Below are 23284 nucleotides of genomic sequence, written 5' to 3' on the forward strand. Positions count from 1 at the left end.
TCCAGACCCTGCACCAGCTTCGTTGCCCTTCTCTGGACACGCTCGAGTCACTCAATGTCCTTTTTGTAGTGAGGGGCCCAAAACTGAACACAGGAATCGAGGTGTGGCCTCACCAGTGCCAAGTCCAGGGGTAAGATCCCTTCCCTGTCCCTGCTGGCCACGCTAGTGCTGATACAAGACAGGATGCCATTGGCCTTCTTGGCCACCTGGGCACACTGCTGGCTCCTGTTCAGCTGGCTGTCAATCAACACCCCCAGGTCCCTCTCTGACTGGCAGCTCTCCAGCCACTCTTCCCCAAGCCTGTAGCGCTGCTGGGGGTTGTTGTGGCCCAAGTGCAGCACCCGGCATTTGGCCTTATTGAAACTCCTACAGTTGGCCTCAGCCCATCGCTCCAGCCTGTCCAGATTTATTTCTGACAATTCATTTTCACCTAGCTCCCTTTCTTGAAGTAGAATATTCATGCACTTTATTTGGTCTGCTCTCTACAGCCACAATGCTAATCACCACTATAATGAGTTTGCTACTCTGAGAGCCCTCCACTAAAACATCGTGAACTAGGTCCTGCACACCACCCAAAAGCAAATGTAGAATGGCATAATTTCTAACAGATTTTTACAAAGGAGCATAATTTATTGCATCCAAAAATTTATCAATATGTCTCAGCCTGATAAAGGCTATATGTGCATAGTTGAAATGTAATACTATTGCTCCCTGTCCTAAATTTGCAGCTTCTCTCATCTCACTTAACATCTCCTAATCACTATCATCATCTTGATCGTGGGTCAGCAGTACAATCCCAATGACACATTTTCTGTTAGATTCTGGTATTTTCACCCGCAAGCATTTTAATTTCCCCACAGTATTATGGAGAGAGACAATCCCTCCAGTAAATTCAAACAATGAAATGAAATCAAACAGAGAAAAGGCATCTCATATTTGTTATCAATCTGTCAAATGATCTTCAGTTGCTTCCTATTGTGTTAGGTAGCATTTATTGTGCCATTGCAAGGAAGACCTTTGTCAAAGAAGCATTGCTTTTCAAATGATTTTCATTAAAAAGAGTAGGACTGTTGGAGAGGTATTTTGTTTGCGTTGTTTTTTTTTTTTTTTTTTTAAAAAGCTCACCCTAAATCTAACTACGAGTCTAGAAAATAAAATTGTACAGAGTTCTAATCAGCTATGATTATTCTGTGTATACTTGAATGAGTAAAGAACTTAATTTGTTTTGTATTTTAAAATCTGACAGCAGAAGTACCCTCTGGAGCTATGACACACTTCAGGAATGCCCCACCTTCCTGAAAGAGAACTGATAATAATAAGCTTAGCTCTGCTCCCATGAAGACATCAGTTTCTCAGCAGTGCCCTCTCTCTCAAATACCCCAGTATAAAAATACTACAAAACGTAGCAAAACAGAATTACATCTTCAATGAACAAAACTCACCACCAGTGACAGTTCCTGAACTGTATGTCAAACCAACCTCCAAGAACGTCACAATCATTGGTAACTCTGAAAAACACCTATCTAATCCATTAAATCCTTTGTGCCAGCTCCAGCTATGTTTGTGTACTGAAAGAATATAATAGCCTGTTTTCAATAGAAACATTATTTTCTCAGGAAAGATTCCTTGCAGTTTGGCTGAAAATATTCGGAGGACTAACAGTCTTGTAAGTCCTCTATTTATTGTTTCCCTTACAAAGCCAACTATTTCCCATTTAGCAGTTTTCACAAAAAAGCTTAAGCAGATCTATAGAGTGCCCCCCTTTTTTAGGCAGCCCAAATCATACCCTTTGCTTTTCTCAGTAAAAACATTGTTTCTCTCTTTTCCTGCTCTGTGCTCTCACCCATTTTAACACAGTTTTCTTTCCTAATCTGTTACAAGTCTGTAAAAACCATCAACATTTCTCAAAGGGTCGAGATGGTCATCTCTCTGCTATTACCAGCGATACATTTCCTCCTTCAATTTGCATTGCATTAAGCATCCCCCACAACCTGGCTTACTAATCACTAATCAAAGAGTTATTTCCAGAACAAACTACTTACATTGCTTCCTTGTGGTCCGACAAGCCCAAGTCTGCACAGTCAGATTCCTTTTATTTTTTTTAAAGCACACTTATTTAACAGAGGTGACCACTTCCAAATGATAATGAGCAGTTATCCAGAAGGCACAAACATCTCTGTTTCTTAACCTGGCTGAGTGCCCTGCCCTGCTCCTCCCTCTTTACAGACAAATAGCTTCTTAATTCACTTGTGTGGCCATCTGACATTATTAAACTCAGATCACAATTTACACTTGGATCATCTCTGGGGCGTTACATGCTGAAGTACAACCTCAGGGCTTCTCCCTGCAGATCTATTACTTCGTCCTTGATCCTAGCTATTCCCTACCAAGTTATTGCTGCTATTCCCTAGCCACAGCCACATTAGATGATATATACATGGAAAACCAATAGCTGCTTTTAGTCCAAGTAATTCTAGATGACTTTTCATGCTGAGACATACAGCTGAGGAGGACAGCAAGCAGTAAGATTCAAGAACAATAACAGAGGGAGAGGCATGGATACTGTGAGCTGATCTGAAGGCAGGCAAATCAGCAACACTGGAACTCAGCTTTCTGAGGCTTATTATACAAAGTCGTGTGTCGGCAGCTGAAGTGGCTTCCTGCAAAAAGAGACGCAATGTTTCATTTTCAAGATGGATTTCCTGAAGTTGCAACCTATAGCCCTTCTTTGTAAGGAACTGCAAATTTGCTGTGTATCTGTTATGTGGAAACAGCTTCCCCTCGGCAGTGTAACCTCATTAAGGGCTACATTTTAAATGGGCAATAAATTTCCAAGATTTTATTTTGACAGTGTAGAGAACAAACAAATGGGTCTGGGGAGGTAATCTGAATAGCTGTGTACTAAAAGAAATCTGAACAGAGGAGGGAAAGTGTTCTAAATTTCAAAAGAAATTAAACATCTTTTTTAGGATTTTTGTTGCTTCTAGAAGTACCAGTTAGCGCTTCCAAAAAATTCAAGAGGCCTTTTAGAAGAAAGTGCTGCTCACATTTATTTTTCTTGAATAAAAGATGATATTTTATTAATGCCTAAGGTTCCAAGCAATATGTTCAAGATACTTGGTAATGCATTTCTCTATCATACAGCTAGAGAGAATAAGGGGGCCATAAACAAGACAAAATAGACTGCTCTGAATCAAACACACGGCAACTGAACACCCAGTGAGATACTTTTATGACAGAAAATTTGACATGCTATCCCAAATTCCCGTTCAAAGAAATAATTCAAGTGTGGGTGGAATAAGTTCATGGTTACAAAGGCAACATCTGATTTCAAGAACATGTTAAGCAATGCATTGAATTGGGGGGTGTTTATCTAGCTATCATTGGTAAATCTATCAGTATTTACAGCTTTCACTATTACCTTTGAACATTTTAATAACTTATCCTTATTTATATTTGGCTAAAACTTACAGAAATAAGATCTGTATCTCCTTTCCAAAGAACCTGACCAAGAATATCCCTACTGGGATCAGGTTATACTGGTTATAAACTCAGACAGAGCACAGTAATTTGGCCGAGGCACCCTTTTCCCTCCGTTTATTCATTATGAAATAAACTTATTTTCAGAAACATTCTCCTAGTCTAACCCACAATACTTTCTGAATAATTAGTTTGGTGTGTCCAGAAGACTGGTGGAGAGAGTAGCAGCATATAACAGCTACATAATAGTATGAGATAAACCAGGTAAATTAAGGAAGAGAGAAAAAAAAAATTCCTACTGAACCATGACTCTTCTTCCCACTGAGCTCTAGTTATATCTAGCCCTGTCCTGTGGGGGAGGAAACAAGAGGGATGAGAGAAATAGAATAATTTTCTAAATTAAATAGTCACAAACTTCCTCTTATGACAGGAAGTTTTCAATGGACCATGCTAAATTAATGTACTTTAATGAATTTATAAGCTATGATGCAATGGAAGCTTTTAAGCCCCTTTGAAAATTGGACAAGAAGTAGCGTGAATCCATTCAAACTCTGCCCACAAAACAAAGCAGCTGGATATTTCTGGAAAATAATAGCAGTGAAACAGTTAGTGCACACATTTAAATTGTCGTATTTTGGCTTTTGGAGTTAAGGCTAAAACAAATTGGCAAATTCCCACCTCCCAGAGTTACTGCTTCAATTTGCTTGCACACTGCAAGAATACTGCAGTTGATTATACTCAGAAAATAAATCACCCCATCCAGAAGGCTGAAAACTGCGATTTTCCACCCAAAAACTGAACGTTATGTTGTCCAGAAATTCAGACTCAGAGAAGTGTTAGTGCAGCGTATCAGCCACTGCCTGCTGAATCAACTCTGATGGAATTTTAGTTTCTCTTGGGACATTTAGCGTGTGTCTACTGCGATAGGTAGGTGGACGGGAAGAACAGCTTGAGACCACATAAAAGCAACAGCAGTTTCTAAAATTGTTTTCACTGTGAAGCAGATGAGATACAAGATGGTTATGGGTAAGAACTAAAATGCGTATTGTACCCACCAGGAATCAGAGAAAATGGGTTATACCATATAAGCTTACCATGTGTGCAGATTGCTTACTGTCTTCCTTATTTCCCCCCCTGTAGTTCTTTTTGTTTTTAATAAAACATTCTAAGTTTTATGAAAGATGACTGTTACAGCTTTTATCAGTTATGGTACAATTTAAGGAATAATATTTGCTCTTTCTTCTAGTATTCTCAGGATATGTTGTATAAGTCATTATTCTGTTACTTCTCTTTCATGCCTGGAAGGCAAAGGCAGCCACTTAAAGCATATCTTGACATTATTTTCTCTAAGAGCAAAGAGGGTTTCATACACCTTGCAGCTGTGCCCCAAATAAAAATGCATAATTTTGAAATACACATTTATTTTTATTCTTACAGAAATTGTCACCCTTCTATAACTTGTCTTCCTACTTAAGAAAATGTAATTAAACAAGCTGTAATGAAAGAGCTTCTCTCACTGGGAGGCCATTCTAGTGTCCAACATATTCCACAGTTGTGTCTTCCTAGGTATTCTAGTTAAGTGTGCTTGTTTATAACCCTTCACAGATAATGTGGTTCCAAACACTACCCTAAATATTCATCATCATCTTTCTTGCATCTAAATATTTACAAGTTATCATCACTTGTTCTTTGTAGTCACTACTTCCCTAAAATGGAGTTCAAGTTTGTATATAGTAATGTAAGTGTGGAAGGCATTTGGTGAACTGCTATGTATGGAGACCAAATACAGAGCCAGTCATTAACTTTCTGTTTATATAAGTTACAAAAAACTGTAATTTACAAATGGGAGATTCTGAAGCATACAAAACAAATTCTCATCAAACTAGCACTTTCCATTTATAAGTAACTTAGCTGTATACCTGATACATAAGAACAGAAGCCATATACTCTCTAAGCAATACAATAAAAATCAGTCTAAGCAAAATTCCTCTCAATTTCATTTTACTTGCAAGGCAATGACATCACTGAAATCAGTTCTGGGACTCCATGACAACTTCACCTGTATCCTTATCATAGCAGCACCTTTTGGATGCAGTAAAAACGTGAGAGGTATCTGTTCTCACCACACTTTTCCCCAGCAGTCATTCTGTGATTTAATATTGTTCAGCCTTTTGTCTTTTGCTTGTACTGGAAAGAATGATAAAATGTGGGAAAACTCTGGAGGAAGGTATTTCAGATACCTCTGGATTAGAGATTTGATCTGCATAAACCCTGCTGTAAATAAAAGTCTACTGACAGTGAAACCCTTACCAAATGCACATGCCTTTCGAGAAACAAAGCATCAATATTTTTTTTCCACATATGGCAAACATATTCCTGAGAAGCAACACAGGCAGCAACAGAAAGAAAATACAGGAGTAAGCCAAACAAACGAAGAAAAAAATCCCTTCTCTTCAGCAATTCTAGACCACTCTTGCCTAAGTTAATCCAGAGAAAGAGGACACAGCAGCATTTACCACAGAACTGCAATTCCCTTAACAGGGCTTACCTTTACTAGCATACTTTTGCAATGCAGGAATTTCATTCTGCTATTACTGCTACAGAATCAGGGTGCTACCAGTCACTAGTTGTAGTTGGTTGTGGTGATTAAAACCAAAAGTTCTTATTTCGTAATAATTTCATTGTATAATGTTTGTTCAAAAAAAAAATGAACAGAAGTGTAAATCAGAAGTAACTGCAGTAGTGCTTCTGTGAGCTATAGATTTGGTAATTGTCAAGATAGAACTCAAAATACAGCAATACCTGTAGCACGTAAATCTGTTGAGAACTCTCTCATTTATCAGTTTGATCTGGTATTGAAAAGAGAAAGCTACTTTGCCCATAACCAAATGCCTAAGCCAGTTCTCTATTTGCAGATGGATTTTCACTACTTTCTTGATGACCTCTGGAAGTACAACCTATTTCAGTATGCAACTGGTTTTGGTCACTTTGCTTTACACCTCAGCCAAATGTTTGTAAACAAAATTGTGGCTTTTTCGACCACCCACCTTTGGAGACTGCTACAGTGGCTGAAAAGGAGAGGCCAGCTCCTTTTCTGAAAACTGAGCAATTACCAATCCAAAATCAAGCAATAAACTTTCCTGATTAGCAATAGCTGCAACCCATTTTACACCTTTGTTTTTAGAAACAATCATCTCGATATTATGACATTCCATAACGTACTATTTCATTATCATACTAAAACAATAATCACATTAGCAAGGTTCCTGTCTCCTTTCCTCGCATCAAGAGCTACACGCAGATATTCCTTTTAATTGCTTCCAGAGAAACATCTGGTCCTGCCAATGCAATTGTAACAGACCATAGTGCATCTCTGGGTATACCTGACCACTACACACAGCTCAAATAAGCTTGTTTTTGGGAAGTCAACAAACCACTTCAGCCTGAACCATTACTGAAACAGCCTGGATTCACAAACAACTCTAATAGTCCTTCTGCTTGCAGCGTGACAATGAGTTTTCAAAAATGTGCTAGAATCAGCCACTTCTGAAAGCTGTTTTGATACACATGTGATAAATATTAGTAAGAATATGGTTCAAGACATCAGACACTGCCCACAGAAAGCAAATACTTAATGGTTTAGATTGAAGAACACCAACAGCAAGAGAAGAACAATCTGGACATATAAGGACACTCAGAAAAATTAAGATAAAAGGTAGTCTATCTAACAGAGGCCAGACTAACCACCATCACATAAATCAGAATCATCGTTGCTGGAAACTTTTGTCTGATAAAGCTGGATATTTTTCAAGTCTAGCTATTTAAAGTTTTCACTGGTTGTTGAGCATATTGGTTCTGTAGAAGCATCACTTCCAGTCCTGTTCTCCCATCATTTCCTGAGTCTATCACTTTCTCTTTGGGGACTCAAAGACTGAAGATCTGCATTATTATATTGTGAAAGATAGAACATGCTTTCTGTGGCTGACTGTAATGGAAGATCCTCACTGATAATCTGCTGCCTTCAGGGGAAGTCTGCGTGTTGGTTTTAGTAAGACCTGGAACAGCAGTACTTTAGCTTTTAGACTTGTAAGAACATAAGAAAAGCAACAGTGGAACAGATCAAATATCCATCTCTGACAGCAACCAACAGTAAAGAGTGTAAGTCCAGAAAAGCACAGATATTCTCCCAACTGTAGTTTCAGCACTTCCTGCAGAGGTGCCACCTCAGGTATATAACACTCCCAACAGATTTTTCAGACTAATTTGTCGAGTCCTTTTCTGAATTCATACACATCTCAGCATGCACTGTATCCTGCGCCAAGGAGTTCTGCAGCCTAACTGTGGACTGCATGAAATGCAGCATTGTTTTGCTCGTGCTGAATCTACCAGGTGTTAACTTATTTTGATATCTGTTAGTTCACGTTCTTCAGTGGATAACACAGTTGTTCCCTACCTATTTTCTCCACTTCACTGGCAGTTTTACAAACCTTTACTTTAGCCCTCTCTAACCATAAGCTGTATATCACCCCTCTTCCAGGCTGAAGAGTTCTCTCCGTGTATCTAGTCACTGATCCTGTGTTGTAACTAACTGAATAGTTCAACTGTGTGAAAACAAGAAAAACCAAAACTCAGACTGGTTTTTACTGAATCAATGGTTTGTAACTCACCTTGAGATTATTCCTGTTAATGTCAGCCTCAACGGGAATGAAGTTAAGTCAGAGTAGAGCCAAAAAACCCCCCAAGCTGGTAACTCATTTAAAAGGATAAATAGATTTGAACAAAGGATAAATTAATTTAAATATATCTCCCTTAGAATTCTGAGCTAATCTATTTAGATTGGTTTTTTTAATACAGAGGAAAAGTGAAGCAGGAAGTGTATCTGTCTTCATAATTTCAAGATCCACCAGGGATATGGAGCTATGACTGTCATTTGCTGTTTGACAACCACAGGAGACTCTGCCTGTAAAGAACAATGTTCAAAGGAGGAATGTAATATCATGGTTTCATCTCGCACTGATAAAATTCAGACCCTGTGCACATCACCTTCGCAGTTCTGTTGCAAGTTGGACATCCATTTAAAGATGTCTGCACAAGAGCAGAAGCTATGACACATCTGCTTCTGTGGAAAATTACAGAAGTTTGCCAGTTTAGAGTCAGCAACAGAAAGTTAACCAGGCAAGAAACTAAGTTGTGTCCCAGGAAAATGCAGTATGTGATAGACTAGGCTGACACACACCAAGTAGGAAGGTAAGCCCTATACCCCTTGGGATGGTCAAGAGAAGAAGCAAATATTTCACATACGAATTATCAGATCACATGAAAAAAGGTGTGTATGAAAAGGAGGCTATAGCAAAGAAGGGAAAAAAAATCCCAGAGAAGATGTAACTCCCTGGTGATTATGATGGAACCAACACAAAACTTACCATGCCAATCAGCTGTTTAAGATACTGTGCAGCTGGCAGATAAAATGGTAAGAAATGATACAAACCCATAGAAACATGTTTTTCTTGCCTTTATGGTTGCACAGACTATGTTTACACATTTATGAGTTAACTTTCACATTTATGAGTTAACTTTGTGACTAAAGTGAGAGTTACAGAGCTAAAAAAATGCTCTCCTAACAGGTCTTTTCAGTATTTTAATCATAATCCACACAAACCTCTAGCTCTGCTTGGGAAATTGAAAATGGACTTATCCCTAAATGGACTTATCCCTAAATGGACTTCTCAATCATGGTTTCAGCCACTTCAAAACAGCAGCAAGGGATAAGTTTGAAATCCAACACTGTTAATATTTTCTAGGACCACCAACACAGAGATGATAAAGGAGTTCAGTAATGCTATGTTCATTCATTAATATTGGTGGAAAGCCACTTAATGAGAAACAACATAAGAGGAGCACTAACCAGTGACTGTCGGAACAGGAAACACTTCTTTGGGTCAATACCACAGGCAAGGATGGCAGCAGTGGTGTCCAGTATGTTCTGGCGCAGGACAGCTGGTTCCTTGGGCATGGTGAGAGAGTGCATGTCCATAATGCTGTACAGCACTGAGCTGCACTCTTCCTGCAGATTCACCCAGTTCTGAATGGCTCCAAGGTAGTTACCCAGATGAGGCGTTCCAGTTGGCTGGATACCAGAGAAAATCCGATCCACGACCGTATTCTGTTAGAAAGCATTGGTAAAATTAACACATGCATTTTTTTGACAGATTCTTTTATATTCTGAAGTCATTTATTGACTTATGACTGACTCTTCTCTCCTCCTGTCAGTGTATTAATGTATAAATTACCTCAGGATTGATTAAGCATAATTGCAGTAAGCTAGTCACAATACACTATCCTACTGCAGAGAGACTGACAGTGTAATTTTAAGTTGTCAGACTGCACATGCAAACATAGCTGTAAACACGATCAGTGAAAACTAGATCTCAGAAACCAAGTGATATATTCTTTCATCCTTTTTGCAACGAAGCTGTATGTCTCTTTAGTACATTATCCACTCTGATACAGAAACTTAGGATCACAGTGTAGAGAAATTCAAACATTTCTGTTGTAAACATATGCCATATCCCAGTAGATTGCCATCTTAACTCCCATGAACACTGAAGACTTATTTTTCTAGCTGCAAAGAACATTTTGAGCAGTTCCTGAAAGAAACCTAGTCCTTGACCCAAAGGTCAAAGAACAATGAAAGAGATTATCAATGTTCTGAAACTACCCACCTTGGCAGCAGTAGTTTCTAAAAGGGCTCTACAATGAAATCTGCTATAGCTCAAGATCACACCTGGAATACTGTGGATGCATCACTACCAGTAAAATGTCAACATCTGAAGAGAGTTCACAGAGAACCAGCAAACAATGATTAAGAAGCTGAGATTGTGAGCAAAGATTAAAAATCTTAAAACATGTATAGTTTGGCTAAGTGACAGTTACCATCTTGGAAAGTTTGTTTTCCTGCATCCCAGTCCTCCATCTGACCATTTTCTCAGAGCCCCAAGCTGTCAGCATATGATCAATTACCTCCCCGACCTTTCCAAAGAATTCCACCATATTCAGAAGTAACTCAGTAATGTTTTATTTGAAAATGCTTGTTACGTGCCAAGTCATAAGAGCATGCAAGACTGCTTGACTTATAAATGAGGGTCCCACCAACCTCAGCAGGGAGTCCCAGTCACAAAGCTGCACAATACAAACCCTCAGACTCTGTTGTGTGGCAGGAACATCAACTTCATTATGCCTCTGGCTGCATGATTTTTTTCCTGCTAAATTTTATAAGCAACATCTATAACAAAGTAGAGAGAATTTATTTACTGATGTAGTCTGTTTTCATTTCTGTGAATCTCTTACAAATGTATGGGGCGGGGGGAAAGTCATACAACTATGAAACCACACAAAATGGCAGCAAAAGTCAAAAGCAAGTACCATCATTTTAACTGTTGAAAAAAGGACTTCAAATCGGCTTAATTCATTTTGACTCAGACTCAAGAAAAATTAATGAGAAAGTGTTTCCAAGTGGAATAGAGCTTTTTTTTTTTTTTTTTTAACATGATCTATAGTTCAGAAAAAGCCTGGCCCATTTCCTTCAAAATTTGCTGAAAAATTCTCTTTGCTTTCAAAGTAAACCTGTTTTTCAGATCAAGACAATTTTCTTATCCAGTGTTTTAAGTGTTTGCGCTGACAGGTAGGAGCAGGTTTGGGCTAGCAGCCATAATAATTCCTCCCTGCTCACATAAATGCCTATACATTTAAGTCCAGGTGGTAACCCCCTCAGCCCATCCCAAATATCTTCTTGACTTCTAGTATATTCTTGAGTCAGTTTCTAAGTGCTCTTGGAGAACCTCCAGCACAGGAGCTGCAAGGTAGTCACTGCAGTGAAAAGCACACCATTTCCTCCAACAGCAATTCTAACTTTCAGTTCTTGTGCTCCAGTCCTTGGCCACCCATGTCTCTTCTCCATTACACAAAAATGGAATTATGCTACTCAATTCCTTGTTTGCCATTTGATCCCTTGTTTTGCTAGGAACCTACATGAGAGCATTTATCACCACTTGCAGAACCCTCTCACCTCCCACTAAGCTACTACCTGGACGGAGGACTTCTTATTAACACTGAGAAGGACCAGATGGTCACCTAGAGAAGGAGGCATACAGCATCCCAACATACGTAAATTAAATGAAGTCTTATAGAAACTCATAGAAACTCAGGGTAATTGGGATTCACTAGGCTTCAGAGCTGTACTAAGGGCATAGAATAGTTGTTAGGCAATGCAAGAGGTACTTTACAGGCATAACATTTGTCTTTTACTTCCTATGTTCCTGCTCTTCACCAGGAGAATAAGAACTCAAGAAGATAACTTGCCCCTAAATCCATAAACAGATGATCACTAAAATGGTGTTCTGCCCCTACAGGGATCTCAGAACTGCTGGTTGTTTGTGAGAGCATATTTCCTCTTCTCATCTTCCTGTCTCACTTCACTCAGTTCAAATCCTAATGCTCCTTCCCACAATTATTTCTCCCCACAGCGCTACCTGCTTTGCAGTGCCCCTTTATATGCCTGTTTAACCACACTCTTCTACACAGGCTTCTTACAGCTCTAGTCTCCATTTTCCTGTCAAACAGTTTCATCCCTCCTGTGTTCCTGTATTCTTTTCTTCCTCCACTTGTGTTTTCCACCCCCTGCTTCCCAGAAGAGCTCTTGCATGGTATATCAAGACAGTTAGGAGGCTCAGAGAATGCCATATGGTAAGGAAGCTATTACCGCCTTGACTCCAGTGTCTTTATATAAAATACATTTCCTACCTGCACTGTTAGAATAGCTAAGAAACTTCATAATGTTCTAGAAATCCACTATGGATGTGCATCCAATGAAGTATGTTAGGATGACCACATTAAACCATGGTGCAGAAACTTGGACATCTTTTAACTGCAGTCTAGTCAAAGACAGCATCACCTGAAATGTCTCCTGATGTTATTGCTTCCTTTCCCTGGGACCCTGAAGCTACTGCTACTTCAGAGCAGAAACAGATTTACCCCCTGAGGTAACTGTCTGTTATACCTACCAGAAAGTGGGAACCTCTGTGCAGTCAGCACAGATTAGCTCATGTGCTAACAGCTTGACCCAAAACGAGCTGGCACCCTGAGCCTGTGGAGAACAGTTCTGTCTCCAGACCTTGTCAGTCCCCGAGTCACGCGGACTCCATTCCCTTGCAGCCACAGTCCCTGCTTCACATGCTTCCCATGACATGTTTGTTATCTGCCTTTTCCTGTTCCTGGATCACTGCCCAGTGTGTAGATTATGTCACTATGAAAATTTTGCCAATACATCCCCTATGATGTCCCCTAATTTGAGTATAATATACTCAAATAGATGGTATGAAGACAATAGTGACATTTAAATAGGCAGTTTGAGAACATTTTTCACCAATACAAGACATTAGTGTCTCATCAGAAACTGTACATTTAAATTCTGTACTAACTCCAAATATTTGAAGGGTAACAATGAGCTAATTAAAGATAGGTTTACTGTAATACTACATAAGTTAGCATCTGGTGACACACTACATGTTGGAAAGAAAACACCCAAGTACAATGTAAAATGGACACAGTTTCATACAATGAGAGAACTAAGTTCTCTGTCTATCCAGTAAAGAGAATACCTGTGAAATCAAGCATGGCATCTTAATAGTGCTTTCACATTCAAATGGTAAACAACTACTTATAAAAGGTTTGTTCAATATATGGGCAATAAATATCAAGTCAAACACAAGACATGAACAGTAGCAGTATTATACTGAGTCTAAGTTCAGCAATTACTTAACCTAAAGTATGGAATTTTTAGAGAGAAGTAAATCCAATAATGAAAACTGAGCTAGGCTGGACCTGGGTAAAGCACTAGCAAACACATTACAAAGAACAAACGCACACCGGCTCCCAGCTGAGGGACCAGTTGACTAGAAGTCTTTCATCTTTAACTCCTTTGATTCCATTTAACAACATAAAACATGAGATGTTACAGCAAATAGGGTGGTATGAAATATTCCATTGTGTTAGCAGAAGTCTATATTAAAAAAAGCCCACACAAAACACCCTTAAATGAATCTTGGATTTCTAGCACTAAAAATATACAGAGAACATTGCTCCTTTGGAGAGAGTTTATGTTCCCTGTTTGTTCACTCCGTGAGAAGCAGCGGGCAGCATAGCAGCGTGGCAGGGGAGTTCTGCCTGGTACCATGAAATCATGGGGCTGGAATGCACTTCAATGAAGCTGTTAGGTCAGGGGATGGGAGCTGTGTGCTCGAAAGTACTGGAGCTGGAAAAGGATAAAAACAAAAGGAGTGAAGACTTCCCACTGGAGCAGAGTGAAAGACACAAGACATGCAGCTCCAGCCCACAGGCACTCACTCATTCAGACATCTGTAGTAAGCACAGTGTGAGCCTGCTGTTCGTATGTTTAACTCTGTGTGGTGTGTGCACCTACACCAGTAGTGCTGCATGTTAATCTTCACTCTTGTAGTATCTGACTCCGTAGTATCTGACACATTTTAATGTCTATTATTTGTTTTCTCTCAGTAAGACTTCTGCATGGCAATTCCAAACATCACAGTGCATTTCTCAGCAGTATTTCTAAATGAAGCTTGGCCCAAAACCTACTAAGACTCAGGTGTTTTCTTACCTAACCTCCTTTTTCGTGATGAGATAAACAACTGCTGCTTCTTATAGTGAAAAACTGTCAACATCCAAATGCTCTCAGATAAGCAGGAATAAGGGTTACATTCTTGTTCCAGAGCAGGATGGCTAAAGTCTGGCCCTGACACCCTGCAGCATGGCCACATCCATTTTCAATGCAAAAGAGTACACTGGAAAAGATGACAGCTTCAAAAATCCAATGCTGCCCTCTTGGACCAAAGCAGAGCTTTTCTCAGTATGTCACAGTTGTAGTAAGGAGAGTCAGGGCCTCAATTCAGCAGTTGAAAATACACTCATTCCCTGCTCATGAGACAAATGTGCCAGAACTGGAGAACACACCAAAGTTGCTGGACTTAAGGAAAAGGTCCCCACGGATCAAAACATCCCATGTCACTAGCCAGTTCTTAGTATCCTGACTATACCTTTCATGTTTAGCTTTATGAATTCTGTGAGGGTTGAATATAAGTATTTACCTGTCGAATACATCTATTTGTCTGGCACCATCAACAGAAAACTGCTTCTCAAGAATGTAGTAAAATCAGTCATAATGCAGTTCCTCCACAAAATCAAGTGAAAGCATTCACAGGACTTAAGTTTTCAGAGCCTCTCTTCTTTATAACTCCACATAAATATTGCTATCATACACTTGAAATGACAGCAGACAAGCGACAATCATAAGGAAACCTTATGCCTACACGTCCATCTCTGTGGGTTTTAAAACCAGAAAAAGCTATCACCCATTCAAGGAGGTAGGAGAAAGCTGCCAACCGACAGACAATTCTCAGGATTGCTTTCTCCTTTTAATTCGGTATAGGAAAACATTTTTACAATTACATGAAAGTATACATAAAAATTTGGCTAGTTAAGAGTCCAGTTTAAGCCTATAATTTAACACAACAGACCATAAGCTGATGACATTAATCCTGCCCTAGAAGTAGAGAGGAAGTACATCGCAGCTTCTCAACCTATCCAGTGATGGGAGAGACAAACACTTACATTTTCAAGGCCCCCAATAGCCAGATACAGAGAAATAAAAATCAAATACCAATGCTAATGGTATCCTTTGAGTAACTGAAGGTAAGGACAAAGCTTCAGACTAATCAATTTCTTTGGACTTCATTCATAAATATATCCCAGCAAGTTAACTGATGGGAGATAGGCTTATGCCTCTATCTATAATGTATCTAATAAATATTTTCATCTGTATTTTAAATTTAAAAGAAGACTTGCTCACAACATCACCTTTAAGCTGAAACACAAGATATTTCAGACCAAAACACACACTGTTACAGAAAATTATGACAGTATTACAATAGCAGCTGCAACAGAAATCACCCCACAACCCACAGTGGTGGTCACTATTCACATGCTATAGCATTTAGCTGCTCTGCTTTATTTTAACAGCTATTTAGTCAGGGCAGAACAGGTGAAGAGCCAAGTGAGATCTACAGCATCAGAGCTAATTCTAAACACAGGTGGTGGGCACGATGGAGAGAGCAGGAAATCGACAGGAGAATCACTGCTGACATCTACGACAGGAAAGATTGATGGCTTCCCTCTCTAGTTTTCCCCACTGTGTAGGCACGCAGGGGGTGGGGGAAAGGGACGGAGAAGCTGCTGTGCTGGCGACATAACACACCACACAGCCTCCACAGCACCAGCACTGATTAATGAGACTGGAACGACTCAGGAAACAGCAAAGGATCATTCACAGACTTTGCTCTTCTTGTTATAATTTTATCCGTGGTGGTTCATTTTGCCCCAGTTGTCCTAAACTGAAGCAAGTTTCAATTTGCCAGAGGAAAAGAAAATGTGAAAGTCAAAGGGAAGAAAGAGCAGCATTAGGCAAACACAGACACAAATTGGAAAATTTGAAATTTCAAACATGAAGATCCTCCCAACAGGGATCAGAAAGAGAATTTTAAAAAAACCCAAAACCCAAAAACTTGCCTCAGCCTCAGAGACAAAAGAAATTCTTCGGCTGACAAAAGTCTCCAACTACTGCACCTTTTGCATCTGTCTATGATTTTTTTATTTCCCTCATTAATATTTTGCAACTTCAAAGCTCTCATTGCTAAAATGATATGACCGTCTGTTAATATTGGCTTAGCAAAACCTGTCTTCAGACAGCTATTAAACAGCAAAATGAAGGGAAACCAGACGAGTCAGATTTTACTAGCGAAAGCATAAATTTTAATGCCTAACTGGGACAATTTAAGTGTTAATGTTATTAGAGATAGAAAAAATTTGAAGGAAATGGGAAACTTAGAAGCAGTCTGTGTACTACAGACTTTGCTTCATCTATTGCTTTTAAAGCAATTACTTCTCCACAAACTTGCTGTAGAAACCTTTAAAACATGTTTATCTTGATCTGGTGATTCAATACATCAAATTCATCTGGTACAAATGCTATTTCATCATGCTTAATTCTTAAAATTAGGGATTAAAGATCTGACATTAAATTAGAAAGAAACATATTTAGACCAGAGCAAGTTTTCACATAAATAGCTTCTGAGAAAGGATTAACTCTTTGCCCAGAAACTGAACTAAATTAAGATTTAAACGGCAGTGCCTTGTACCCCTTTCTTGAATGTCAAATGCATTTATAGTTAAAATTAAGTAAGATTTTAATATTTATATTTAAAATGAGAAACACATTTAAAGGAGGAACATTTACAGCACATACTAACCCCACCCTATAAATTTAACTCTGCCCTCCAGGCCTAGCAAAAGAATACAGTCTAACTGCATTTGGGTTAGGCTGCCCTCTCATGCTGCCTTGTTAAAGATGACTAAGCAAATGGATCCTTTAATGTGGTATGCTACGTCCCGCAAATGTATTCTCTCATTTGCCTTTATGAGCTCCACGTGCCACTCAATGTGCTAGTGACAGCTGTACTGACAGATGCAAGGATTATCTACAGCAGGTTGCCGCAGTTCACACCGCCACGCAACCTCTGGACCCGAGGCAACCACGGTCCCTTCCCTCCCGGGCCGAGTGAAACAGGTTATACAAACTCTGGCTAGGGGACTTTTAAGCAGCCAGCAGTCTACAAAACAGAAAAGCTGGCTCAAATAATCTGCAGAAGTCCTAGGACAAGACATGGTGATAACATTTGACAGAGCGGGAAGGGGTTGTGCAGGAACCAAGCACGGGGTCTGCATGCAGCCAATGGCGGTCACCAATTTTATTCCAAACCATGATGTTGTCTTTAGCGAGGACACAGCCTAATAGTTGTTTTTTTCTTTTTTGTGCTGTGCTCCCTGCAGTTCTCCACATCAGCTGGAAGGACAGGAAGTTATAGCTCCTGTTCAAAGCTGAGGCATACCCCAAAGAGGTGCAGTTACAGAGCAGGTCCAATGCATGCTGACACATTCAGTACTTCTGCACCTCCTGTTTTCAAAGACATACACAAAACTGCAATTAATGGTCTCAGATGGTCCAAGACAGGCAGCGGTCTATCAGCCTTAACTATTCTCAAACCATTTACTTCTCTTTTTTAAGCTAAGGCAATAAAGCTTCTCCAATCAAACTACTTAACCACAGACCTTAGCTGTAGGCCTTACCAGCCCATTCCATCCAGGCTCTGTGAAAGGGTAAAGGACTTAGTAACACTATGTTCTTACAACTACCACACAAGTAAGGTGCTAAGAGATAAACCAAATTAGTGCCTCACTGACAGGAGGCCGCAGCGGGAGCTAAGTGTGCTGGACTGGACTATCAACAGGAACATTCTGGGCAGCCAGGCAAGGCATGAGGGTCAGGCCAGTTCAGTACATGCTGCTTCCAAACACATCAGATGATGCACACAATGTTTGAGGCTGAAAATGTGATAGTTACAGTACTGTAGGCATTGCTTGGAGAAGGTGGGACAAGGGAAAAGGAGAGGGAGCAGAGACACAGGCTTATTACGCTATGGACAACACTCCTAAGACACAAATCCATAGAAAAACTAGTTTACTGTTCACTGAACAATGTGGCTGAACCAGCAGCAACCAAACAATTAAAATCTGAGGACACAGATGTCTCTAGAAACAGTTCTCTGCAGCACCCACCAGGTCTGCTTTCCTCCTGATCCAGCTGTACCCCCGTGGGCCAGCAGAAAGCACACTGGCACAGCAGCAGCAGGCCAGGGAGCGAGCAGAGAACCTCATGCCCCACTCCCGGACCTCACCGAAGTGGAGTTACTCTGTATCAGTCAGCTCAACTTCAGTTCCTGGAAAAACACAGGAACAAATAAAGAACGTGAGAAGAAATTACATCTATAAACAGCAGACAGCAGTATTTCTCAAGAACTAGTGATACCAGATCACTCTAATAACCCTCTATAGCACCACAGAGAAGTTACTAAAGGTTATATCCTGATTTTCATTAAGTTCTGATATTATCTCTGTTTCCCACAAGCTAGAGAAATAGCACCTAGAACATAATTTATGTTGTGGGTGGAACTGGACAGAAAAAAATCAAACCAGTATTTATTGATGGCTTACAATGGTTGTGGAAAGATATAACAAATAGAGTTTTACAGGGTTTTCTCTTGGGTCCAGTATTATTTAATATTTTAATATCTTCATTAGTAATCTTGATGATGAAACAAAGAGTATTCATTAAATCTGCAGACAACACAAAGGTGGAAGGATGATAAGGGCTCAAAATGATATTGACAAACCGAAGAAACAGTCTGAAAAAACAGGATGCTATTTACCAGGCAAAAGTTCTGGGATCTATACAGAAAGGACTACTCAACTGCACAAACACAGGAAGGAGAACAGCTGTCCAGGCAACAACTGCTGTATAGAATCTGGGGTTTGCAACATTTTAGAAGGTGAGTATGAATCAACATCATGCTGCTGCAGAACCACCTTTATAACATACAGCAAAAGTTGCACAGGAACATATAAATAGGATTAAAATCCTGAAGAGACAAAACAGTTTACTCATCCTACTCAGGATGAGGATGGCCTCAAGCTGGAGCACTGGGATGTATTTTAGGGCCTGTGTCTCAAAACAGTGGTAGAAAGAGGCCACAGAAGTACAGTCAAGTCCAATGACAGACCTCAAAAACAAGACTGTGGAGGAAAGCCTGAAAGAATAGAGGTTTAGTCCAGTGGAAGGAAGACTGTAGAGGGACAAGGTCTTAAATATACCTTAAATACGTAGTCTTCTACATAGGACTTCTGGGACCATGGTTAATAGGGTAAGAAACAATGAGCTGAAGCTGCAGTAAGAAAGATTCAGACCAGATGTAAAGAAAACTTTCCAACAGTAAGAAAAAGAAAATATTTCAGAAGAGTGCTTAGAGAGGTTCTTTATTAAAAAAAAAAGGCAAAAATATGAGATGTGTTGATAAAGATGTAGGGTCAGCTAATTTTTATTTTGGGCCAGGAGGAGCATCTGGTCACCCTCTAATTGTGTCTCTTCTGGTCCTTTAAGCCTACGATCTTATATAGGGATGATTAAGGTCAAAGTGATGACCGGAGAGGATGGAAGAGAAATTAGAGTTCTAGTTAGATAAGCTCCATCCCATGGCATTTCAAGATTCGAGTCTTTTTACCTGTATTTAGCAATTTAAGAATTGAGCCCTTTTCACAGGTAGCAGCTAAACACTGATATGCTTTGAAAAACCATTCTGTGTCGTCAAGAGATGTGAAATACAGGTTAACACTTAATACTTGTAAGCTGCTATACACTTCCATTCAGAAGTGTACACTGCTTCAGTAGAATAAAATTGATAGCAATGAGTGAAGAATTAGTACTCATTTTGCAAGCGTTACTGTCAAAACATAAACAGTATATCATATTTCTAAATTATAGCTTATTTCAGATATGAAATGTTGATCTTTTAAGTTAATAGATGAAACCATTTTAAGTACCAAAACCATCACAATCTTAAAGCAAAACAAAAGCTAAAGAATGCCCCCATAACTAAATACTTCCCTCCCAGAGAAATTAAAGAGGTTTTATGTTTTTGATCACAGTAGTATCCAAATATCTTAAAAACATCTGATCACTCTCGCTCCTTCTCTGACCTCTAGCTGAAAGAGAGCTTATTATATTTTTTATATATTTTGTTCAAGTGAGGAGTCTGCTTGCTACCAAGATTGCCCTATGGGATATAAACAAAGACTATCAACTTACATCTAGAGGGATGTTTTTTAAGAAATATTTTTTGTTTGGAATTACTATGTTTCTTCAGAATATTGTCCTAGAACCTCAAAGAGTAGTTCATTTCCTCTCCATTATTTTATTTGGCAATTTCCTGTAGCAAGGAAATGTTGGCTTCATTTCACTTGGGGCCAAAATTAACACAGCTGTTCAAAAACTTTCACCTTGTGGTCACTGCCTGAAATTCATCTCAGGTGAAAATGAAAGTTTTAAAACCACCTGATGGCTATTGAGAGGCCTTAGGATGCGAAAGTCTCAGTGAATTCCCTAATGGTGCACACATGCACAAAGAAAATACTACAGCTGTTCCTTCTTGTCTATGCTGAAGAGAACTTGATCAATTTAGATTATTTTAGACATAATAATTATACTTGCATCAGGGACTTCTACAGAATTTTAAAAACTTTTTCTGCAGACAGACAATACTCATAGACTAGATTTAAACTGTTTTTATCAGTGCAGGTTGGTCCTGAAATCACCTGACTGGGCTGTTTCCACAGAAAGAATAAACAATGGACAAGGAATGGATGAGGGGGACAAAGACAGAAAGGTTCATTTGTGCTCAGGTCTTGCCCTCCAAAAGAATGTAGCCAAGCCATGTTCCTGTGTTCAGGAGCACAGAAGCTCATCTGGATGCTCTAGTTCAGATACAAGCACTGACGCCAAAAAGTAAAACGGTCAATAAAAGCTGTATTCTCTTCTTAAGGAATTTAATCCAAGGCTGAGTTGACGATGGGGTGAGTGTAGTGTCTGTACATCCACTGAACAAGCAGACTGAATTTGCAACTGATGAAGTTTTCTGTATACAGAGCAAATTCTTTGCTTACATGAGGGGAAGTTCTTGTAGGACTGATACCTAACATGCACCAGCATCTTCAATCACTTGCACAACAAAACGCTGCTTAAAAAAGTCTGCCCCTTGGTCACTAACATCTAAGTAATGTAAAACCAAAGGCAATACAGGTAAGGATTTGTAGCAGTACAGTTAAGGGTTACCATGTTTGAGATCTAAAGCATGTAGAAGTTTATAGAACGTTACCTGTGAGGCTAGAATGGCCATGGCACACACCACCCAAATCACAGCAAACTGTAGTCACGGTCCTGCTTATTACACACCTTGAGCCCAGAAACATCAAATTAAAAGTTCCCTAGTTTGTGTGTGGCACTCACTGCTTTGTTATAAAGATGAGGTCTGCCTTGCTAATTTACCTGTATTACCCGAACTGGCCCAACAGGAAACCAGGCAAATCACTAACTCTCCATTTGGATGCACCCTTTGGAGTACATCGGTGTAAAACAAGCTGACTGTTCGTACTGCAGGTATCCCAGAGACGTCTAATACTCCATTTTTCTTTGAGTATTGGCAAGTATTCTACTAGAGACTTACAATCAATATTGCCTGGCCAACTGTAAAAATGTCCCTCTGAAGGGAGTGACAGCACCTTTGGCTGTTGTGACCTGGCTTAATGCTTGATGAACATGCGAAGTGCTGACATTGCTTTAACTCTGCAAAGATCTCAAATGTGGATATCCTCCAGGGAAAAAACCCACCCAAATGAAAAAACACACCAAAAAACTCCACTGGAAGTGTATGAAGAGCAGAATGCATACTCATTCTTGGTGGCAGCAATTACATGGGCTAATTTGTTGCCAGCAGAGATGCAAAATGAGATTCGGTCAGGAATTCAGAGGGCTGGACCCCTCATTCCCTTTACATAAGCAACAAAGAGGCTTTGAAATGTTTGAAACTGTTTTGTTCTTCCATGCAAACGGAAAGCACCCTATGGATGCCTATTAAGTAAAGCCTTTCCACATCTCGGCAAGTATGTGATTTCAAGAAAAATATTTGCAAATGGATAACCCAATTCAAGCAGAAGTCAAAGACCACCTTTGAAAGAAACTTTGATGTGTCTATAAAAAGGTTCTATTTAGGAAGGATAGCATAACGTGGTTCTGTCATCAAAAGTTTGTACTTCCCCATATTTCTCTGCTGTTGTTAACGTAAAAAGCAATGTTGGTAAGCAGAAAAGCAAATGCCCATGAGACCTAGGATTAAGGCAGAATCCCTGAAAAGAACTGTTCCTGCTGTTGGATAAGCTCAAAACAGGCCATTTAGCAATCTGGCTGCCAAAGGACAGGGATATTGGAGTATCTACAAGAGTGAAAGCAAGTGACAGAAATAGTTGCTATGTGAATCTTTGGTGAGATCATCAGGAAGCCTGAAGTCTTTTATTAACATGGAAATGTTGCTATATCTTTCCCAAGGCACAGCTAACGTGGCAGATTCCAGAGTCAGAACTACTCACCTAGCAAATGGAAAAAAGATGATGGTGAGCCTAGGAAGCTCTGAAGATGCTAGCAATTCGTTTCTTTTGAATGCTGGCCAACAACCTTCCAAATGAGATTAATAGTTCAGCATCCAGATTGTGAGGAGGACACTATGAAGACCAAGGTATAATATTTCATTGTGACTGACTGTGACCAGAAACCACAGTGATGGGATTCAAAACCACATATACTCCATCTGTCAGAGTGGGAGTATGTATACAGTTTCATCTTACTTTAGCTTCTGAATATTTCGGGGAATTTGGAAGAGTTATACAGGAGCTCCGAGCCTCAAAAATGGGAACTTACCACTCTCCAACCCTGGGATCTTTCTGCACAGGAACGTAAATACTGACACCCACCTAAGTAGGTGAACTAGATGGGCTGACCTCACTTTGAAATACCAACAACAAGCACTTAATTCACCTTCTAATGTATACTATAAGACTCCAAATCCCTTATCTGTAAACAAAGTAATCTAAACCAAGAAAAGTTCCTAGTCTGTACAATTACAAAAGTGCCATCTAAATACAAATGAAGCATAGCAGGGGTTTATCTGCCTGGTTATGAAGGTAACATCAGCAACCTGGTAGTAGTTTATAACATGACCTATGTGCAACACCATGA

At 39.6% G+C, this 23284-nt stretch overlaps 1 protein-coding gene across 3 annotated transcripts in view; it reads right to left on the reverse strand.

Moving 5' to 3' along the window:
- The window catches only part of WARS2 (tryptophanyl tRNA synthetase 2, mitochondrial), a 51461-nt gene that overhangs the window by 20143 nt on the left and 8034 nt on the right, over positions 1–23284 (reverse strand). For 2 of the 3 annotated variants that reach the window (XM_074809484.1, XM_074809469.1), the window contains exons 2-3: positions 18223–18383; positions 9386–9643 (exon numbers count right to left, since the gene is read on the reverse strand). In XM_074809484.1, coding sequence (XP_074665585.1) covers positions 9386–9643; positions 18223–18321 — 357 coding nt within the window. In that variant the 5' untranslated portion in view covers positions 18322–18383. The remainder of the gene's footprint in view (positions 1–9385; positions 9644–18222; positions 18384–23284) is intronic. The other variant, XM_074809476.1, reaches the window with a different exon arrangement.

This window comes from Strix aluco, chromosome 2 (assembly GCF_031877795.1).
Source record: "Strix aluco isolate bStrAlu1 chromosome 2, bStrAlu1.hap1, whole genome shotgun sequence".
In the NCBI taxonomy this organism is placed as follows: domain Eukaryota; kingdom Metazoa; phylum Chordata; class Aves; order Strigiformes; family Strigidae; genus Strix; species Strix aluco.